Source organism: Prionailurus bengalensis, chromosome F2 (genome assembly GCF_016509475.1).
Source record: "Prionailurus bengalensis isolate Pbe53 chromosome F2, Fcat_Pben_1.1_paternal_pri, whole genome shotgun sequence".
Classification (NCBI taxonomy): Eukaryota; Metazoa; Chordata; class Mammalia; order Carnivora; family Felidae; genus Prionailurus; species Prionailurus bengalensis.
In genome coordinates, this window is record NC_057353.1 from 82032531 (window position 1) to 82052915 (window position 20385).

The following is a 20385-nucleotide window of genomic DNA, read 5'->3' on the forward strand; positions in this document are numbered from 1 at the left end:
GAAGGAAGAGACCACGGTTGCTGCAAACCACCAGTTGGGCCACACTTGGCAGGTGCAGGCACAGGCAGCAGCAGGGGCAGCCCTTCCCCAGGGCTTGGTCCACAGTCGCGCCCAGGATGTTGCGAGAGGAGCCAGGGAGTGTCTGGTGTGGAGCCTGGCAGCCTGAGTGGGTCCCGGCTCCACCTGCGTGACCATAAGCCCCTCTGACCCCCTTTCTTTCACCTGTAAACCAGGCGGAGCGTCGTCGGCCGCAAGGGCAGCCGTAAAGACGAGGGAGTGGTGGTGGACGTGGCATATGGCAGAGAGGGTGCTCTGCCGTCCGCAGAGGCGGGAGAGGGAGGAGGGGCACAGCCAGGACAGGGGCGCACAGCTTTCCCGTGTTTGGCTGGAAGGCTGTGTGTGTGCGTGCACACGTGTGCATGCGTGTGTGTGTGTGTGTGTGTATCTAGTCTCAGCCCAGGCTGTAAGTCTCAAGTCCCCACCACTCTCCTCACTCTTGTGAGACACGCGAGAAAAGCCAGGTGAGGGGTGTGTTGAATGGATGTGGACAGCGCCTCCTTCGTGACAAAGTCGGAGCTCAGAGTTAACCCCCAAAGGGAGGCATCTGGTCAGCTCTTGGCCGTGCTTGACCTCCGAGTTCCCTGCTGTTCCTGGAGTCTGCCTGGGCTCTCTGGAGGATGGTGGTCATGCTACGTGGCCAGTCTGTGCTGGCCACTTGGGTGGGGCTTGCTGGGCTGTGGGGGTCCTGTCCCCCAGGAGCTGGCTCAGGACCACAGAGCCCCTGAGACTGCACATCATATCACAAGAAGCAGAGGTCTGGGGGTCCTGGGGTCCTGGGGATTTGGGGCCTTCAGGCCCTGAGTCTCCTCTCTCAGAGGCACGGGGTGTCCTTCACCCCAGGACAGACCTGCTTCAGGTCCTGGCTGCTGCCGTCCCCCATCCAAGAGCAGGAAGCCCCGGGAGGGGTGATGGCTGCTTGTGAGGGCTCTCTGGGCTCGGGGCCACGGGCCCGCGGGGAGCGTGCTGACACACTAGATGGAGGCCTTCCCGGCCCCATCTCAGCGTGGCGGGACGCTGGTGCTGTGTCCCCTCCCAGGACTGAGCCAGCTCACCAGGGGCCCAGGAGAGGCCGGTGGAAGGGGTGACTGAGGGCCCTCCCCTCCCCTTCTCACCTCCCTCAGGTGGCCCTGGGGGCAGGTCAGCACTGGGCAGGGGGGGCTGGGGCCTGCCTTCCTCAGGCACGGGGCCCTTGCCGTGTGTGCCCCAGGACCGCACGTGTGCGCACAAACGTGTGTGTGTACGTGAGAGCATCGAGTCCCAACACAGGTGCAGGCCTGGGGGTCCCTGGGGACCAGAGGCCTGCCGGACAGGTGACTCCTGGGAAGATGTCTGGAGGATTCTGTGCTGGCCCGAGGCCGCAGTGGTATGAAGGTCCCCTCTGCGTTGGAGTTGGGCCAGCCTGGGCACCAGGGAGCGGGGCCTGGCGAGCCTGGAGAAGGCAGAACGTGCCTGGTGGCCCTCTCCGCCACCCAACATAGGGGACCGTGTCAGCACGGGCAGGGAAGGGCCCTGCCCGGGGGCCAGGTGAGCGGGCGGTGGGTGCTTCGTGGACTGATCCCCGATCCCGGGTTACTCTTCCTGCCCGGGGCTTCCTTCCGCCTGGCCTGCCCTCCTCTACCCAACCAATGTCTCAGTCATCCAAAGCCTGGCCTTAAGGGCCCCTCCTCCGAGAAGCCACCGGTGACCCGGCCCTGGCAGGCAGGTGCTGCCCTCCCTGCGGGGTCCCCCTCTCTGCCCCATCCCAGTCAGGCCTCCTCCCCCACAGGGTTTGCGTGGGTGTCACGGGCCTAGTGACTGTCCTCGCTTACCACGTCATGGGACTTGGAGAGGAGGCCCCTAGAGACAGCCCAGAGGCAGACCGGGAGGGGAGGGGAGGGGCTGGGAAGGGACCTCGGGGGACACAGGACGAGGCTGACGGAGCCGGAGACGCAGCTGTAGGCCCCCCGGCCCCCCGTGGGCAGGGCACCCAAAAGCAGACACAGGACGCCTGGTGCAGGGGTGGTGCTTCTTCAAGAGCGGTTGGGGCTGGCTTGCAGGGGTGTGGGGGGGGGGGGAGGGCTCTAGGGGCCAAAGCTCCAGAGCAGGAGGAGCGCCAGCACGAAGGCCAGGCTGCGGCGGCCGTCCAGGGCGGGCGCCCCGCCCACGTTGCACAGGTCGTTGTTACAGCAGGACACGGGCCGCGTCTGGCCGATGCCGTCCACGTCCGAGGGCACGCACTTGCTGGAGCAGGACTTGGTCACCGTGGAGTCCCCCAGGAAGGGGTACACTGTGGGCCACGTTGGGTGCCCGGTCAGCTCCCGAACCCCAGGGCCCCCAGGCGTGGCCCCGTGACCCGGGGTGGGTGTGGGGGTCACTGCTGCACCTCAGTCCCCCTCCTCTTTCCTTCCGCCACCGTGGGGGTCCTACGTGCCAGGGACACAGCGGCTGACACGGGGATTCCCGGCTGGATGAGGCAGTTCCTCTCCAGGTGCCTCGAGCAAGGCTGAAGGTGCGTTTCCGTTAAAGGAAAGAGGGGGGCAGGGGCGGGGGGGGGGCGAAGTGCTTCCACCAAAAGCCCTTTTTGCACAACGGCTGGGGCCGTGGCTGCGCGCTGTGCACGGGGCCCCCACAGCTGGCCAGGGGTGACACCCGGGAGGCAGCTCTGACCCTGGGACCCCAGCCCTGCCCCGCCCGGCACCCGCTGACCTATCTCCAAGGAGTAGAGGGTGGTCTTGCACATGGTTTCGTTGACACCGCAGGTGGCGATGGTGACACAGCTGGACACACTGGTGGGCTCGTGACAGGTGTAGCATCTCAGGGCCCCCACTGGGTGAGAAGCGGCAAAGGACGTGTCAGGCAGGCCCTGCCCCTCCCCAGCCCTCTGTCCTGGAGGCCCGGGTTCGAGGGGGATGACGCCACCCGGGGGGTGCCCGCCCACCGAAACTCTGGGAGGATTCAGGAGGTTTGGGCAGGAGGTTGGGGACAAGGTGCCCTCCCAGGGGAGGCGGGCCGAGGTGGGGACCGGGCAGCTCGGGAGGCGTTGGGGGGGGGCCTGCGGGGTCAGGGAGGGCCTTGGTGCGGCAGGACACCCCCTCGGGGTCCTCATCAGCAGAGAGCAGCACCCGACCGAGGGGTGCAGTGGGGCCTCGGGAACAAGTGAGGAAGGGTGCGGGCTGCATGCATCCACAGGCATCGGCTTAGCAGAGGCGGGGAGCCATGGCCCCAGGGGCCAGGCAGGTCAGGCCGGGGGGGCCCCCGGGTGTGCTGCCCTCCCCTCCTCTGCCGGGTCCCGTCCCACCGCAGGAGCCCAGCTGGGCCTGGCCGCCCAGCCCAGTGAGGCCGCGGGGCCCGATCCCCCACCGTGTGGCCCTCTGTCTTCAGGTTGACCTCAGTTTCTCCTCCGCCCAGCTCCTTTCCTGGTTGGGTGTGGGGGCCCTGAGGGGCTGGGGTGTCTAGCTGGTCTCTCGGACCTCCCAGAGCCTTCCTGGTCTTCCCAAGACGCCTCCCAAGGCCCGCCTCCACCGTGGCCCCGGAACCAGGGAGCACGATTCTGACGGTGCCCTCTGCGGCCCGAGGCCCCCAGTGACAGGCAGGTCCCCAGCTGGCACCCGGGGCCTCTGCTGCCGCCCCAGCCCAGCCAGTCCCAGCCCTGGGCGCAGGCCCTTTGGTACTGCACCCACCTCTCCCTCGCTTGGGCTGAGGGCCCTGCCCTTCCCTCCGCACTCACCCCCCTCCCCGCCCCGCCTCGCCTCTGCTCGGGCCCCTCTGCCTGCACCCCTCACCGAGCTCGCCGCTGCAGGCCGCCAGCACCAGCACCAGCAGCACCGGCCGTGCCCCCCTCATGGTCCAGTCCTCACGCCGCAGCCACTGCTCCCTCACCCTCGGCCTGCCCGCGGGGACAGCAGACACCGGCGCAGCCACCCGACCGGTCAGCCGAGCAGATTAGTGCGATTGGGTTTCCTGTGGGCGGCTGGGGCGTGGAGACCCACCCCCCGCCCCCTGGGGCCCCTCCCGCCTCCACCCGACACCCCACTCCTCCTGCCCTCCCTGTCCCCTTCCCCACTCCCGTACCTCCCACAGCCTGGGGCCCCTCCCTGCCCCTGATGACCCCTCCCTGCCGTTTGGGGGCCCTCACCTCCCTGTGACTCCCTTACCTGGGCCCCCCATCTTCTCCTTCCTCCCCCATTCCTGCCTCTGCCCGGCACCCTTTCCGCCTTGGGTCCCCATGCCTATCTCCAGGGCAGAGTCCGGGTCTAGTGGCTCTGGGTTCGAATGCTACCAGGGTGCCCCGGGACGCCCCCTCGTGGGGCACAGTGATGGGGGCGGACTGCCGCCTGGACAACCAGCCACGGTGTACTCGGAGGCTTAAGGGGACAAAGACAGGAAGGTGCCGGGTCAACAAAAATGTCCTGGAGGGAGGTTGCAGGTGGGGAAGGGCCAGGGTCGCCTTGGGGACGCTAATCCTGGTGTCCACTGGAGGGGCGGGCACACCTTGATCTCTAATGGGGCCAAAGGGTCTGCCCCTCGGGCAGGGCTCACGGGGCCCCAGCGCAGGTCAGGAAGTTGATGGAAAGGGCCTTTCCCAAGGCTCGGACAGGACTCAAGTGTGGCTCCAGCCACTGCTCCCCCCGTATACTCACACGCACACACACGTGCCAGACACATGCACACGCACACACTCTTGTGCACTCTTGCACGCGCACACGTGCACTCACAAACCCGCACACGTGTGCACACTCACATACACAGTGCACACTCACGTGCACACACACGCACACACTCGTGTGCACTCTCGCACGTGCACACATGCACTCACAAACCCGCACACGCGTGCACACTCACATGCACAGTGCACACTCACGCGCACACACGTGTGCCAGACACATGCACACACTCGTGTGCACTCTCGTGCGCACACACATGCACACTCACAAGCCCGCACACACGTGCAAACTTGCACACATATACATACGTGCAGACTCACGCGCGCACGCACGTGCACACGTGCACCCCCGAGGGTGCCTGCACGTCAGCCTCCACAGGGTGTACTCCGCCTGGGACCCCATCACACCCTCCACCAAGCCCACAGCAGCTACGGAGAACGCTGGGGTGGGGTGGGGAGGGTTGCTGACAGGTTCCTCGGCCTCTTGCCAGGCGGTCAAGGCCGTGGTGCCCAGACTCACCGGGGCCACGCTGCAACCCCACCCACCTCCTCCGTCTTCTCCCACAGGGTCCAAACCTTGGTCCCTCCTAGACTCTGCCCCTGCTCTGCTTCCTACCGCCAGAGACGCCTCTCCCTCCCCTCCCCTCCCCCCTGCTCTCCTGTGGTTGAAATTCTCTGTCTGGGGACTCCCCCCGTCCCCACCCCACCGCCTTTCTATGGTCTCTGGACTTTCCTTTGAGATCAGCTCCAGGGAGCTGGAGGCGCTTGTGTGTCCCTGGCGGGGACTGGCGGGGCCTGAGGACGAGGCGCGTGGTGACCCTTAGCACCGGGCGCGTGTCGGCCACTTGACCTGCTGGGTCGTAGCGTCCTCGCTGCGGCCCTCCAGGCACACGCCACCACCGCCTGTACTCGGGACACAGGGTCAGGGCTCCCGGCCTTGGCGGGAGCTGCCCTGGGCGGGTCACCTAGCGTGGGCTGGGGAAGCCGAGACGGTGACCGGGCTTGTCTGATTTGACACTTCATCACACCGCACAGCTGCAGCTCGGCGCTGATGTTGGATGCAGCTAACCGGATTAGACACCGGCCGCACACACCCTAGACTCCTCCTGGTCTAGCCCAGTTCCTTTGCTGCAGCCACACCAGCCCAACCCCTCGGCCTCGGACCCGAGGGCCCCGCCTGTGCCCTCCCTCCTGAACACACCCGTGGCCCCTGGTATTCGCTCCTCCCGCGGTTTCTGCCTGATCCCTGGGCAGCCAGGCTGAAGCCGGCTGCGAAGTGTCAGCTGTCCACCTAGGTCGGGGAGGGATGTGACCCGGGCAGGGTCTGGGTGGGCTCTGTCTAGGATGCCAGCCGAGAGGCCTCCAGCCACCCCTCCGTTCTACCAGGAGCCTCTAGGTCAGGGCCCGGTGTGTGACCGGGGTCAGGGTTCTGGGCGTGACCAGCGTCAGGGCTCAGGGTGTGACCAGAGTCGGGGCTCAGAGCGTGACCAGGGTCAGGGCTCAGAGTGTCACCAGGGTCAGGGCTGAGGGTGTGACCGGGGTCAGGGTGAGCGTGTGACCGGAGTCAGGGCCCCTCTGCTGTTGCCCCATCTGTGGCATGGCCTCCCCTCCGGCCTGCCTGTGGGAGACCTCCTCTGGGCAGTGTCTTCGGGCCCCAGGAAGGCAGAGGGGTGTCCTGGCCCAGGCTCCCGCTCAGCGGTTCCCCTGTAAGCCGATGTTTCTACACCGTGAAGGGAGTGCACAGGGTGCAGTTCTCCCCAAGGCAGGCCCCGAACCCTCGGTGCCGTGCCCTTCCTGAGGCCCCCGGGGGAGGTGCCCTGACGCGTGGGCACACGTGTGCTGGTAGGCACCAGCACGCGTCCACGCCGCGGCGGGGACCTTCCACTGCAGCCACACCCTGTGGGTCGGGTGCTCGGAGGCACAGAGCTGGGAACCTTCGTGTCCCCCCCGCACCACGGGGCTCCTTGTCCCCCTGGTCAGGCTCTCTTCTCCCCGCTCTCCGTCACCACTGACCCTTCCAGGAGATTCGCAGGAAGGCAGAGCTGGCAAATGGCCACTGTCCATTGCAGGCATTGGTGAATGACCCATCCGCTCTCCGACGAAAACCATTAGACGTCAGTTGTACCTCCAGACTCAGAACCCCTGCCTGGGAAGCCTGAAGGTCTTATCGGGTGCTTACCCAGCCCTCGGCGGGCCCCCACGTTGGGGCACCTGCCTTAAACCAACCACGGGAGGCGGTGGCTCTGTGGGGGCGGGCACTCCCTCCCGTCCACGGGCCTCTGGGTGACATTTCAGGGGCCAGCATTCAGCAACATTCTTGGGGCATCTTAGAGTTTCATGCACGCGGCCGACTTGCCCCGGGAGCACCCTGCACGGCGCGCACGGGGCTGGCTTCCAGCCCTTCCGTCTCCTCCCGCTTCTCTCCGTTTCTCCCCTGCATTTAAAGTGCCACTTGCTTTTACGCCGTCCCTTTCTTTTTTTGTTTTAAATTTAAAATTTTTTTAAAATCTTTATTTTTGAGAGAGAGAGAGAGAGAGACTGAGGGCAAGCGGGGGACGGGCAGAGAGAGAGGGAGACACAGAATCCGAAGCAGGCTCCAGACTCCGAGCTGTGGGCACAGAGCCCGACGCGGAGCTGGATCCCGTGAACCGCGAGATCGTGACCTGAGCTGAAGTCAGACGCTTAGCCGACTGAGCCGCCCAGGAGCCCCTCGTGTCGTTCTGTTTAGATTTGTGTGGAATCATGACTCTTTCTCAGTCTGGATTTTCAATCTTGTTTTGATTTCCGGAATCCTCTTTCTCTTGTTAATTTGTAAGAGCTTTTAATGCATGTGCTTCCGATGGCACGCGATTCTCCCACTGCAAGCGTTTTCGGTGTGCTCCCAGATTTGTGCAACCGCCCCCCGTCAGTGCAAGACTTTCCTCACCTCAGAAAGGGACCCACCCGCCTCCTGGCCTACTTGCCTGCTGTGGGCATTTTGTGGAAATGGACTCACAGAGGAGGTGGTCTTTGGCATCCGGCCTCTTTCCCTCAGCCTGACGCCCTGGGGCCCGTCCCCGCCGTGGCGGTGCCTCTGGAAACATCCCCACGCCTGGAGAGTCCAGTCTGCCTGTCCCCTCGTCCGCTGAGGCGCTGGGCGCGGCTTCCCCGTCTGGCTCTTGTGACGACGCTGCCGTGAGCGCGGCGTGAGCGTGTGAGTGTTCATCTCTCCGGGTGTGTGCCCCGGGGATGGAGTTGCGGGGCGTGTTGTGACCGCGTGGAACTGCTCGAAGAACGCGTCTTGATTTTCTATGCTGAGCCGTCTATCGTGTTGACAATCTCTCTTTTGACATTTAAAGCTCGGGTTCAGTGGGACCGCCTCTCGATAGGAGGGGAGCGGAGGCCGGGAGCCAGCGTGGTTTTCTCCCGCGGGGTCAGCTTCCCCACCTCCGGCCTGTGACCGCCGTGGTGGCCACGGTCAGTCCCGCCTGGGGGCTCGTAGGGGCCTCTCCCGTGGGCCGAGGGCCCTCCTTGCGCCTCCGTGTGGGGTCGCTCGCTCTGCTAGGACGCCGTCGCCGCGCTGCACCGGCTTTTCCACGTCTTCTCGAGAACGTGGGAGAACGTGGCCGGGGTAAGAACAAGGAAAGGGCCGGGCGGTGAGCCCGGGGGGAGGTAGGGGGACCCGTGCTCCACTTTGCGGCCCGAGGCTGGTGGGAGCCATGATTAAAAGTGTGCCAGTGTGTGTGTCTGTGTGCGTGCGTGTGTATGGGTGTGTGTGCACGTGGGGGTGTGGGTTAGTGTGCGCGTGTGCACCTGTGGTGGGGGCTGATTCCAGCCTCACCCTCTCACCCGGCTGCTCTGTCCCTTCCATCCTCTCCCCTGCTTCCCCCAAAGTCCCCGCCCCCTGCCAAGGGCCCCTCCCCCTTCCTCAGACCCACGCAGTGCCACCCTTGGGCCCCCTGACCCCCCTGCACGGCCCGGGATGCTCCTGGAGCGCCCCCCGGCCCCGGGGCCCCATCTCAGCTGCGGGGGGAGCAGGGTCTGCCTGGGGGCCGGGGCACGGCATCGGCTCTGTGAGCAGGGGCAGCGGCTGCGGGTGGAGGGGCGCTCAGTCATGGTTGCAGAGGCTGTACTGGCAGCAGACAATGGACACGTGGGGGCCGAGGCCCAGGGTAGAGACGTCGGGGCATCTGGTCTGGCACGACTTGGTCACCATAGGCATGTCGATGAGGCTTAAGGGGACCCCTGGGGTGGACGGAAGGCTCCCTGAGCCTCTGCACTGCGCGCCCCCTGCCCCACCGGCCACCAGCGCAGCCCCCCTCCCTCGGGCCCTCTCCGGGGCTGAGGCCAGGGGGTGCTCCCCCCGCCCTGCTCCTGACTTGCTGGGAGCCTGCACCGGCTCCGCCCCCTCTGAGCCTGGCTCTCTTCTGGGCAAAGGGGCCACGGCTGGCCCACCCCACACGCGCCCCACTCACGGGTGGCGATGGTGACGCAGTAGTTGGAGTTCCGTGGGCATCTGAACGCACGGGTGCACCCTCCGAAGTCCTTGCACTGGTGACACATCAAGGCTTGGGCTGCAGCTGCGGGCGGAGGGACAGGTGGATGGACAGACGGGGACACAGGTGTGGGCAAGTCGTGCCTAATAGCACCCGCTACTCCCACCCAGCGCCCCACTGTCATTCTCAGGGCCCTAGCCCCGCATCCTCGGGTGCCGATCCCCCAAGACCTCCCAGATGGGGGGGTGGGGGAAGGTCGCCATGTACGAAGCATCAGCCCAGGGCCGGGCAAGGTCCCGAGGCTCCAGCCTGTGGGACCGCGCTCTTCACGGGAAGAGGGGGCCAGGCCTGGGGCCACGACTGGATGGATGCTACGACTGGAGGCCGCTCTTCTGAGTCCCCCAGCCAGGAGAGCGCTGGCCCGGAGTCGGGGCGGGATGGGGTCCTCTGGGCTTGCTGTGTGACATCCCAGGGGAGCGGAGCAGGGCCGCACCCTGAAGGAGTTGAGAGCTGGGGGAGTTTGGGATGGAGGGAGGGTGGTGAGGGCTCCCCAAGACACGACTGTGCCCATTTTCACCTTGCGGGGGGCGGCCTGGGCAGGCCCCCTTAGGCCCACCGGCACCTTAGTTCAGGTGGCTAAAGTCACGGGGCCTTGCCGGCCTCCGTGGGGAGTGGGGACCAAGGGTGGCAGGTGTGCTGGGCAGTGAAGGGCCGGAGGGAGGCGGGAGGGAGGCCAGCACGGCTCTGTTCTGTGAGGACATCACATATTCTTCTGGAACACTGCGTTCACTCCATCGATGTCTGCCGGCTCTGCCCTCCCACGTGGGTACTGCGTGGGGCCCCACAGCCGCTCTGCCTGCCTGGCTGTCTGTCCTTCTGTCCCCCTCCTCCCCACACTTCCCGTCCCCCCCCCCCCGCCCCCCGCCTGTCCTTCTCTGGTTCCTGAGCTTCTGTGCAGGAGGTCGAGCCACGGCGCCCGGCCCTGCCCTGGCTGCCCGCGTCTGGGCACAAACGCAGGGCCAGCGGGGCGAGCCGCAAGGCCCGCACTGCCCCCACTCGCCGTGTGCAGGCTCGGAGCCCCAGGACGCTCGCACCAGAGTCCAGGAAAACACGCTCACCGCCCCCCTCACTCCCTGGTCAGCCCTTCCGGCCTCGCCCCCCCCCCCCCCCCCCCCCATCGCCCTGGCTCTGCCTCGGGTCGGCACACTTTTCAGGCCCGGGTCCTTGACCGTGATGGTGCACGGCACACTTGAGCCAAACCACATACGCACGGGCACTCGCACGCACACCCGGGCAGGGGCTCCCGGCCCCCTCCCGGCCTCACCCTCTGGTCCCCCCCCCACCCCCCCGCCCCGGGGGGCTGTGAGAGGCACCCTCCCAGAGCCACAGAGCCGGAGGTGGAGACAGGGCGTGTCCACCGTGGCGGGGCGGCCACCGTCAGCCTAGACTCTCCCGCCAGCCCCACAGAGCAATCCGAGACCCCACATGTGACCAGGAGAGGTGACGGTTCCCGTCACAAAGCCCAGCAAAGCTGCTTGAAGCCACCCTCACATCAGGCCTGAGGACGGTGTGGTACGTTGCATACGCCGCCACCTAGTGGACAGACAGGGGAGTGCCACCGGCAGACCCGGGCAGTCTGGGTCTCCAGGGCATCAGCGAGAGAGAAGCAGCTCCTGCCTCCTGCTCTCCTCTGCTCGCCCCCCACCCCCAGATGCCTCCCTGCGCTGCCCATGCTGTGCCTTCTGCTCTCCGGCAAAACAGGCCCAGCTCATATGCCACTCCGCTAGGGAGGCCTCCTGCGGTTCCGGGCAGAGCTGATGGCTCCTCGTCTGACATGCCCACCACGATCTGCTGATGCCTCTGCCCCAGCCTGGTGATGGGGTCCCTGCCCCCACGTGGTCTCACTCAGGGCTGGCTCCCCATCCCCGCTGCCTCCGACGTGACGGACACGAGCGGGCATTTCGCCCACTCTTCCGACCCAGAGCATCCCTCACATAGCACCCCTCCTCTGTACCTAGTGGGGCTGAGGAGAAGTTTGTGGAGGGAGGGAAAGAAGGAAAAAGGAAAGGAAGGAAGGAAGGAAGGAAGGAGGGAAGGAGGGAGGAAGGAAGGAAAGGAAGGGAGGGAGGGAGGAAGGAAGGAGGGAAGAAAGGGAGGAAGGAGGGAAGGGAGGGAGGAGGGAAGGAAGGAAGGGGGAAGGGAGGGCGGAGGGAGGGGGAAGGGTGGCCAGGTGTGCAGGCTTCCGGGGGCTCGTGTCGTTGTCTCCCGATCGGTGCAGCAGGCAGGACACCTCCCACCTGTTGGCTCTAAACCGGGACTGGCGTGCGGACTTGGGGGAGTGCGCTTCCCAGGGGTAGCAGGGAGAGGGCGCCGACGATGATGTGGCCTGTGGGGCTCCTGTGATCCACTGGACCTGGGCTAAGCCAGGGGAGGGAGGAGGGGCCTGTGGGTGGCCCCTCCCAGATGCCACCCGACCCGGTGACCCAGTCCCGGCGGTGACAAAGACTTTCCCCGTGTGGAGCTCAGGTCCCCAAACCCCTGTCCGTCGGCACTGGTGACCCAGGAGCAGTTCTTAGGGGCCATCAATGAGACCCGGGCCCCGAGCCTCACATGCGTTCCCCGCCGGACAGAGGGCCTGCACAGGGCCCGCGCATGGTCGGGAGGGTCCCAGCAAGTAGAGACACTGGCAGACCCCAGAGGGTGGTGGGTGGAGCCCTACGCCCACGCCAGGGGCTGTCCGGACACTCCCTCTGTCCATCTCATTTAGGGCCGTGGCCGCGAGGAGGGTGCCAGCCCAGATGTGGAAACAGAGGCCTGGCCAGGTGAGGGCCGGGGGCCGGGGGCCGGTCGGGGTTGGGTCAGGGGCCCAGCAGGGTTCGTTCGGGCATCTGGGTGGGTGAGCAGAGATGCCATCCACCTCGGCCGGGAGGAAAGATGATGAGGCCGGGTGTGCGCAGCCCCATTTGAGGGAGATGTCCCCAAGGAGCCCTGAGGCAGGCATCCGGCCCCAAGGGCCTGGGGCCGACCAGCCGGGGCCTGCGATGGCGGAGGTGGGCCCAGCCGAGTGCGGAAATGGCCCGAGTGAGGTGACTGGACCCAGATGGAAGCCAGAGTGAGGGAGCGGAGGCCGGGGTCCCAGCAGGAGGGACTGAGGAGGGGGCCCGGAGAGGGTGGGCCCAGGAGACAGTGCCGGCCAGGGAGGAGGGCCGTCAGACTCAGTGCGGGGCGGGGGGGGGGGGATCGCTGCTGAGTTGGAGAGGCCTGTGGGGGAGGTCGGCGGGGGAGGGGCGTCGAGCTGGGGCAGGGCACAGAGAGGCGGGCGGTTCTTACAGGGCACAAGGACAGCGCTCGGGGCTCGGCTGACGGGCCTGTGGGTCCCGGAAGGGGCCGGGGGAACTACCGGTGCTGCCCATGGGCAGAGGGTAGGAGCTGGCGGGTGGGGCGGGGCCGGTGCCCCAGAAAAGGGGGTCAAGGGGGCAGGAACCGGGGTCCTCTGAGGTAGGAAGCCACATCCCGGGGCTCGGTGGCGGCTGAGGCTGGGGGACCGGCTTAGAGCAATGGTGGGGGGTGGAGGCGGCACCCGGGACTCACCCAGCTCCAGGCTCAGGGCGGCAGCCAGCAGGAGCCCGAGGAGCAGCCGCATGGTGTCCCGGAGAGAGGCTGGTGCCCCGGGCAGCCAGGCTGCCATCTTATACCTGCTGCTCCCACCCTGCACCAGCCGGGCTCCGCCGTCTGACTCGCCTGCCAGCTGACTCAGCCACGGAGCTAGGCTGGGGCCCACGCGGTGCTGGGCCACCCGGCCCCCAGGCTGGAGGGCGAGCCCAGTTTACCGCATCAACCCTTCCCTGTCCAGCAGGTAGGATAATCCCGGTCGTAGGGCGGGGATCACGCCAGCCCACCCGGCAAGGAGGCACGGGCAGCACGCGGCCTCTCGTGTCCCGCGGGAGGGTCACCCCTCCTCCTAGACACGCCGAGGAAGCCGAGGCCGGCCCGGCCGGAGCCCTGACCAGCACTGCCCCCGGGGTGTCAGGTGACCAGCTTCCCTCCGAAGGGCCGGAGCGTGCGCCTCCTCAGCCGGCCGCCTGTCCGGTGGGCCTCTGCCCACGAGTGGCAGCTGGGAGCCGCCCGCCTGGCCAGAGTGCTGAGGGCTCGCGTTCGCTGCCGTGGTCACGCCGCAGGGCCCAAGACCTGAGGCTGTTTTCCCCCGCGGTGGGGGGAGAGCAGAAAGGTATTTGAAAGGGTCCCGTGACGGGTGACACCCGACAGCAGCCAGACATGCCAGGGTGACCCACGAGCCACACCGCTCTGCTAAGAGCTGTCGGGGCTGGGACACCACGGGGGCAGTGCAGGTGGCTGTCCGTGGGGAGCCGGCCCCACCGTCCGGGGATCCCCGTGCGTCTGCTCTGGCTCCCGCGTGGCTTCTGTCCACCCCTCTAGCTGGTGGGCTCCTTAGGGCTGGGGGCTGGAGGGATGGAGAAGGAGCCAGAAGACTGGGGTGCTAGGTGGGTTCCTGGGGTCCCGCCTCCCCCCACCGGCGTTCTCTAGGGGCCCCTCTCAAAGGGTGGGCTGGGTGAGTTGCTGGGCCCGCCTCCTTCCCGTCCTGCTTGGTCCCCTCCCGCGGGTCGTCCCCTTGCCTGCATCCGTCCGGGCTCCGACGTCGACTGGATGAGCCAGGGTGAACAGGAGTCTGAGACAGACAGAGCCGGCGGACCAGCCATGCCAGACCCAAAAGGTGGACCTGAGCTCAGACCAAGGTGGCTGGTGAGGACAGAGAGCGGGGCAGACACATTTATTCATCCATTTATTCACTCACTCCATGAGATACGGAGAGGACCCCTCGGGTGCAGAGTGTAAGCAGAGGAGGGAGCTCTGGGGTGAAGGCGGATGCTTGTGCCGGTCAGGGTCAGGGTCAGGGTCAAGGTCAGGGCTAGGAGTTAGCATTAGCGTCTGACAGGGACACGGCCCGGGAAGTGTGACGAAGGGAAGGGACGCCACCCGTCAACCCATCCGTCTGTCCGTCTGAGGCCTCCTGGGTGCCGGTCACTCACACCCACAGCCTCATTAACCCCCACGAGGCCTCAGCTCGGCGGGGACGGTCGTTTCCATTTTATCAGCGAGACAGCGGAGGCTCAGAGATGTGAACGGGGAACTCCCGGCAAGTTCAGTGGTGGGAGCTAACAAAACGCACTGAGAGGGCACGAGGCAGAAAGAGGCCTCTCCCTTTCCAGAGGGTTAGAAGCAAGAACATCATACACGCTCACGGAACAAACCGGCCGCTGTGAAGGGGATGACGACGTGGTTGGTGCCGCCCCCTGCCCCCCGCCCAGCAGGGCACCTCAGCTCTGGACGCACACCCTCCTGACGACGCCTTCTCTCCGCGCAGGGCCGGTGTCTCTAGGGGGGCGCCCACAGCCCCAGCTTCTCAGCTGTGCCCCAGGACAAGGCACAAAACAGCCACAGGAGGGGGCACAGCCAGCACGAGGGACCCCCAGGCCGCTTTGAGACGCCACAAAGACCTCTGAGGAGCCCGAGCATCTATTCACATCCAGGGGGTGCTCGATTCTGTCGGAAGGATCCTGGAGTCACGTTGGCGCCCCTGTGCTCTCCCCCGTCGGCGACGCCAGCCCACGGCCCGGGACACAGACGGTGGGCCGGTCGCCCTGCCGCTGGTCCTCACGGCTTCTCAGATCTCTGGTTCCACTTTTCTCCTGCGAAGCTTTCCTGACCCTAAACTCTTGTAATGACTTCACAGGCTAAGATTGTTTTCCGTTTACAAACCCACCTCCTGGGCTTCGCCCTCTCAAGCTCCCAGCTGCTGGGAGAAGACAGTGCGCAGTGGGGCAGGCCTGTGGGGGTCGGGCGAGGTGGCCGGCCAGCCTGCCGGGCGGGCCGCCACATCATTGCTCCATGCCTCAGTTTCCTCACCTGCAAAGGGGGCACGATAATGGCTTCCACCTTGCAGGGTGGTCGTGGAGCGCTCAGAGCCACGACCACAGGGAAGCCAGACAGATGTGGGTTAGCATCCTCGTCGGCGACATCCCCACTGGTATTTCCCACTGGGGGCCTGGCCCAGTATTGGTCGGGGGCCTTCCGGGGGCTCTGTGCTGGGTTTCAGAGACATCCGGGCCAGGCAGAGCCCTGTCTGTGGCGGTTGAGGGGGTGGCATGGTCCTGGGGGACCTGGTGCAATGTTGTGGGTGTTGGCCTTGGACCAGGTCACGGCGGAGCACGGGCAGAGGGGTGCAGAGGGCAGGTGTGGGCACCCCCATACCATGGCAAGCCCAGCTCGCTGGGTCCCTGCTCTCAGTGACCCCGGAGCCCACAGGGGGACACGCGAGGCTCTAACTTCATCCCCCCTGTGATGGAGGAGGGAGGACTGATCCCGGGCCCCTCCCAGCTCTGGCCTACGATGCCAGCTGGCCCAGGACGAAGGTCTTACACAAGCGATTTAACGACGGCTCCCAAGCCTCTCCCACTGAGTCAGGAGGTCAAGGCTGGCTAGGGCTGGAGGCCCATGTCCACCCCTTCCACATCCAGAGGCCTGTGCTGGCCCTCCAGCCAGCTCTGTGGGGGCAGTGCTGTCACTTCCAGGAGGCTGACCACTCCCGGGGGTTCGTTGGATCTGTGGGAGCTCAGGGCAGGGGTCTGGCTTGCTCCCAGCCTCCCCAGGGAAGGGCTCACACAGGATCGGTCCTCGGGGGGAGGAGACACCCAAGTCTCCTGTGGGGGCTGAGCTCTTGACCTCACACTCCTTGGGGTACAGCTCCTTCCTGCCTCTTGGCCCAGGATGAGACCCATCTTCCCAGACCTTCTGGGAGGTCCAACCAGGTCGGCCTGAGGACCCCTACCCAGGCTGGCCCAGGCTCTCCTAGGGTATCCTGATCCCTTGAGATCTGGAATCACAGCTTGGAGCTCTCCAGGGTGAATCTCTAGCACAGGCTCCCCGATCAGGGCCATGCTTCGGGGCAAGGGCTTCTGAGTCCCGGGGACTGTCCTACCACATTCCGAGTCCCGGGTACTGTCCCACCACACAGGCATTTGTTGTAATGTTGCCAACTTGGGCCCAGCCAGCTTTGAAGGGACTCCTGGGCCCCTCCAGAGATGCTGAGCTGGGGACACTGGTTAGGTAAGGACGCTCAGGCCCTGTGTGACCTGGGCCACAATGTCGCATGTCCAGTCTGACTTCACTGGAAGGAAGGCCAATGTTTCCTGGGCCACCCTTACCCAGGATTGTTGTTGCTGGGTGACTCTTGTTTCCTAAACCAGGCCAGAGATGGGGTTCACCTAGGCTGGGTACCCTTTAAATAATGCCAATTCTTGGGCCCCCGAGAGTCCCCAATACCCCACTGGGTTGGGGGCACCTGGAGACCATTCCCCAAATCAAGGAGGGAGCTCTTTAGCCCAGGGAGGACTTCTCTTTGTCCCCTTGGGCAGAGTCAGAGGGTGAAGGGTCCCATGGAGACCCTCAGGCTGGTGGGCTCAGCCTCTGGGCCGGGGCCGGCTCATCGGCTCTCATTCAGCCAGGCCCGCGGGCCAGAGCAGGTGGGGACCAGCCACGAGTGGGTGTGGACAGTGGTGCTTTGGATTGGAAGGTGCAGAGGGACTTCCGGGATTCTGGAGGGAGCCTGGTCATCTGAATCTCAGACCCTGCCTCCTCCAGCCTCTGTCCCCAGACCTCTTCTTTCTCTTCTTAGGAACATGCCGCCCACCCCCCGCCCCGCCCCACTCACCCCTCCACCCCAGGCCAACCGGGATGCGTGCTGCTGCTCAACCCACTCCGTGAAGGGGCAGGTGAGGGCTGAAAGACCAAGCTGTTTGGCCCCACCTTCTCCCTGCCAAAAATAGCCCCTGGTCAGCTCTCAGGCTCCACCAAATATAGCCTGCCTGCCCTGCCAAGTGCCTGCAGTGTCAGGCCAGGGTGGGGCATGCGGCAGGTCAACGGTTTGGCCTGGCAAGAAGGGGGAGAACCTCTCACCAGGCTTCTGGGGCTGGGGGCCTCAGGGCTCTCTTCAGGACGGCCCGCCCCCTCCCCTGCCCAGGGCCGCCGGGAGACACAGGACTTCCCTGCCCTACTACCTGGGACGGCTGACAGGGACAAAGGCCTTCCTCACATGCCCACAGAGACAGCCCTCGTGCGCCTCCAGAAAGCCCTTCTTCCTAGGGTGCCCCCCACCCATCCTGGGTCCCTACTGTCCCCCACCCCTCCGCACCCTTACTGGGCAGACTGCGGCAGCTGCCAGGAAGGTGGGCCAAGTCTCCCCTCAAATCAGTGTTCCTCAGCCAACTGAGAACCCCAACTGAGCAGCACATTTTGCCAGACACCCCCCTCCTTGGGCAGAGGAGGGGCGAGCTCTCCCACCAAGGCCAGACAACTTTGGGAGGGCTGGTCCCACATCAACCTTTTGAGAATGAAAGTCCTGGTCTGGGAGGAGGCCCCAGGCCGCGAGCCCCCGAGTCCTGAAGCTGACGGTCCCGGGTGTGGCTGGGGGGAGGGCACCAGGTGGGTGGGGGATGCAGGGTGAAAAGGTAGGGCTGTGCCTCTCAGAACTCGGTCCTTGAGTGGGTCTTGGTGGGGGGCAGGGATTTAGAGCAGACCCCAGACAGTAGCCAGGAGGATGGGGGCCAGGGCCAGGGCCCCTGGCACGGCGAGGCCAGCGCTGTTGCAGAGGTCATACTGGCAGCAAGATGTGGTGGAGGCATGTTTGGAGTAACCGTCGTACACGGTCTCGAAGCAGCTGGGCACACACGACTTGCTCACCTTCATCCTGGTCGGCGTGTAGTCTGCACGGGGGAGCTGGGCTAGGACCCCACATTGGCCCGACTCTGACATGCAGGGCCTTTAGGGCAGGCTCTCCCTCAGCCAGGTGCTCCCAGAAAGAACCCCAGGGCAGGTGGGGCCTCCCTCCTCGGTCCCCCACCCCCCGCCGTTCCTAGGGGCAGGCAGAACACCCCCTCTTGCTCCCCGGGGGCACCCCAGTGACTCACAAGTGCGTGTGGTCATGCAGTAGGTGACCATGGATGGGCAGCGCATGGGATTGAAGCAGTTCTCGCCGTTGTAGGCGCACACGTGGCAGTCCAGAGCCTGGGCTGGGGGCCGGGGGATGGGGTGGGAGCTGGGTGGGGGTTGCACAACGGGGGGGGGAGGCCCCTCCTCCAGCCCGGCAGGCCCCAGGTCCCATCCCCTCCCCCCCGCCCCCCGGCACAGCTGGAAGCAGAGGTGGTTTTTAGGAAGCCTGGCCTCCCTCCCCACTCCCAGCCGTCCTGCCCCCAACAAGGGTCTGTCCATCTGTCTCTTCTCCATCTTACCCAGAGGGAGGCCCACCAGGGCCACGAGGAACAGGGTGAGCAGGGGCGCCATGGATGGAGGCGAGAGGACAGAGTGGCAGTGGGGAGTTGAATGGCAGCTGGTCCTTGATTTCAACTCAGGCTGGGTCAGGGGCGGGGCACAGAGCGGGTCAGACAGCCCCCTGCCCTCCCCGGCTCCTGGTTTACTGGAGGCACTGCGGCCCTGCACACAGGAGGACAAGAGAGGGTGGTCACCCAAGGGGACCCGGGCAGGGGTGCTGGTGGGAAGGTTTCCTGAAGAAGGGGACACAAAAAGAGAAGGAGGCGGGGGGCGGGGGGCACAGTCCAAGTGGAGAGACTGGTGTCTACAAACAGATCTGTCCTGCAGGCTGAAGGGGTGGTGCGGGGAGGAGGGTTCACGCAGGGGCCCCACGGAGCCTGCCACACAGCTCCTCCTCAACCAGGGCCCTGAGTACAGGTGAGCGGCCAGGGCACCACTAGGCCCCAGGGTGGGCCTCTCCTCACTGCTTCCCCTCTGCTTTGCCCCTGGGGTGTCCTTGCGTGGGTCCCCCACTTCCGCTACTTTCAGGGCCGAGGTGGGGGCCGCTCTCCCGGGAAGACCTCCGGAGCCCAGTCTTACTTGGGCTTCAGGTCTGAGTCCTGGCCCGGCGGCGGGAGCTCCTGGCAGGAACAGGCTCTGATCAGCCTGTGGGGAAATGCGCTTGGGGCGTCCACGCGGGCAGGAGAGCAGGAGGAACTTCCCGGTCCCTACATGGTGCTCGGGATGGACATGTCCAACCCCTGGCTGGGGGGTGGGGGGAGTCTGGACTACGACTTCCTTCCCCTCCCCCTGCGGGGATTCTCAGCGCCCAGCGTCCCGTCCCAGGGGGCCAAGCCTCCGCCCCTCCGGAGAACAGCAAACCAACCCGTCAACCCAGTTGCCAAGAGTCACCCTCAGGGTGCGGCGGAGTGAGGACTGGCCTGGCTGCTCCGCTTCCAGCCCCTTGCCCGCGAGCCCCGCCCCGAAGACTGCGGTCCCAAGCAGAGTGGGGGAGGTTTCGGGATAACCTAAACCGTGACCTTCAGCACGCTGAGCCTCCGCTGCGCCCAGGACTCACCCGCGGCCGCTCGCCAGCTCTTCCCTGGGTCTGAAGGCGCGACCGGACGGGCGCCCCGCAGTGACCACGCCGGAATGCCCCTCTGCGGCCTCCAGAAGCTGCCAGCCAGGCCTGACATCCCGCAGGAGGCCCCGCCCCAGCCCGCCCCCGGCCTGCTTTGGACCGGCCCCAGCCCCGCCCCGGTCCGCCCCCGGCCGGCTTTGGACCCTCCCCGACCCTGGGCCCCGCCCCGGTCCGCCCCCGGCCGGCTTCGGACAGGCCCCAGCCCCGCCCCGGTCCGCTCCCGGCCGGCTTTGGAACCTCCCGACTCCGCCCCCAACTCTATTTCATCTAGGCCCCGCCCAGGCTCCGCCCATCTCCCCTCCCCCGCGCCCTAGGTCCGCCCAGGCTCCGCCTATCCCCTTTTCCTGCCCCGCCTTTGCCCCGCCTCGGTCCCGCCCTCAGCCCCGCCCAGTCCCGACTCCGCTCTAGGCCCGCCGCCTCTCAGCTCAGGCTCCGTCCAAGGTCCTGTCCAGCTTCGTCCCTCCCGCCGCCTCCGGGTTCCTCTTTCCCCGTGGACTCGAACCCCACCCAGCCCTGGCATCGCGGAGAGCCAGCCACGCCCAGATATGTATGCTGCCCCCCAGTGACATCCACGCGATCCCCTCAGATGCACGCGCACCGCTCAGGGACTACCTCCATGGGATCTGGCCGCTGTCACCCACCCAAATCTTGGGTTTCTCCCTGCTTCTGCCAGCTTGTCTTCACCTGCTCACCCCCGCCATCACCGGGCCCCTCATTCCTTGAGCCCAGTTCAACCGAGCTGC

The 20385-nt window shown here is 66.3% G+C and overlaps 3 protein-coding genes across 5 annotated transcripts; all 3 read right to left on the reverse strand.

The window, feature by feature from the left end:
• Nucleotides 1–2051: 2051 nt before the first annotated feature.
• On the reverse strand, nt 2052–3991 carry LYPD2 (LY6/PLAUR domain containing 2). Its single transcript, XM_043602252.1, has 3 exons — nt 3822–3991; nt 2746–2865; nt 2052–2326 (listed from the first exon to the last, which is right to left on the reverse strand). The coding sequence occupies exons 1-3, from the start codon at nt 3880–3882 to the stop codon at nt 2121–2123; spliced, it is 387 nt and encodes a 128-aa protein (XP_043458187.1). The 5' UTR covers nt 3883–3991; the 3' UTR covers nt 2052–2120.
• Nucleotides 3992–8631: 4640 nt separating this feature from the next.
• On the reverse strand, nt 8632–12919 carry SLURP2 (secreted LY6/PLAUR domain containing 2). The gene is made up of 3 exons (XM_043601932.1): nt 12769–12919; nt 9157–9255; nt 8632–8926 (listed from the first exon to the last, which is right to left on the reverse strand). Exons 1-3 carry the CDS (start codon nt 12863–12865, stop codon nt 8790–8792), a joined length of 333 nt encoding a protein of 110 aa, XP_043457867.1. The 5' UTR covers nt 12866–12919; the 3' UTR covers nt 8632–8789.
• Nucleotides 12920–16450: 3531 nt separating this feature from the next.
• Nucleotides 16451–19687, reverse strand: LOC122495870 (ly-6/neurotoxin-like protein 1). 3 transcript variants are annotated; one of them, XM_043601930.1, is made up of 4 exons: nt 19580–19687; nt 18483–18684; nt 18162–18263; nt 16451–17957 (listed from the first exon to the last, which is right to left on the reverse strand). In XM_043601930.1, the coding sequence occupies exons 2-4, from the start codon at nt 18532–18534 to the stop codon at nt 17761–17763; spliced, it is 351 nt and encodes a 116-aa protein (XP_043457865.1). In that variant the 5' UTR covers nt 18535–18684; nt 19580–19687; the 3' UTR covers nt 16451–17760. The 3 variants fall into 3 exon arrangements, with proteins under 3 accessions (XP_043457865.1, XP_043457863.1, XP_043457866.1); XM_043601928.1 differs by lacking the exon at nt 19580–19687 and adding an exon at nt 19102–19124; XM_043601931.1 differs by lacking the exon at nt 19580–19687 and adding an exon at nt 18923–19043.
• Between the last annotated feature and the right edge of the window lie 698 nt (nt 19688–20385).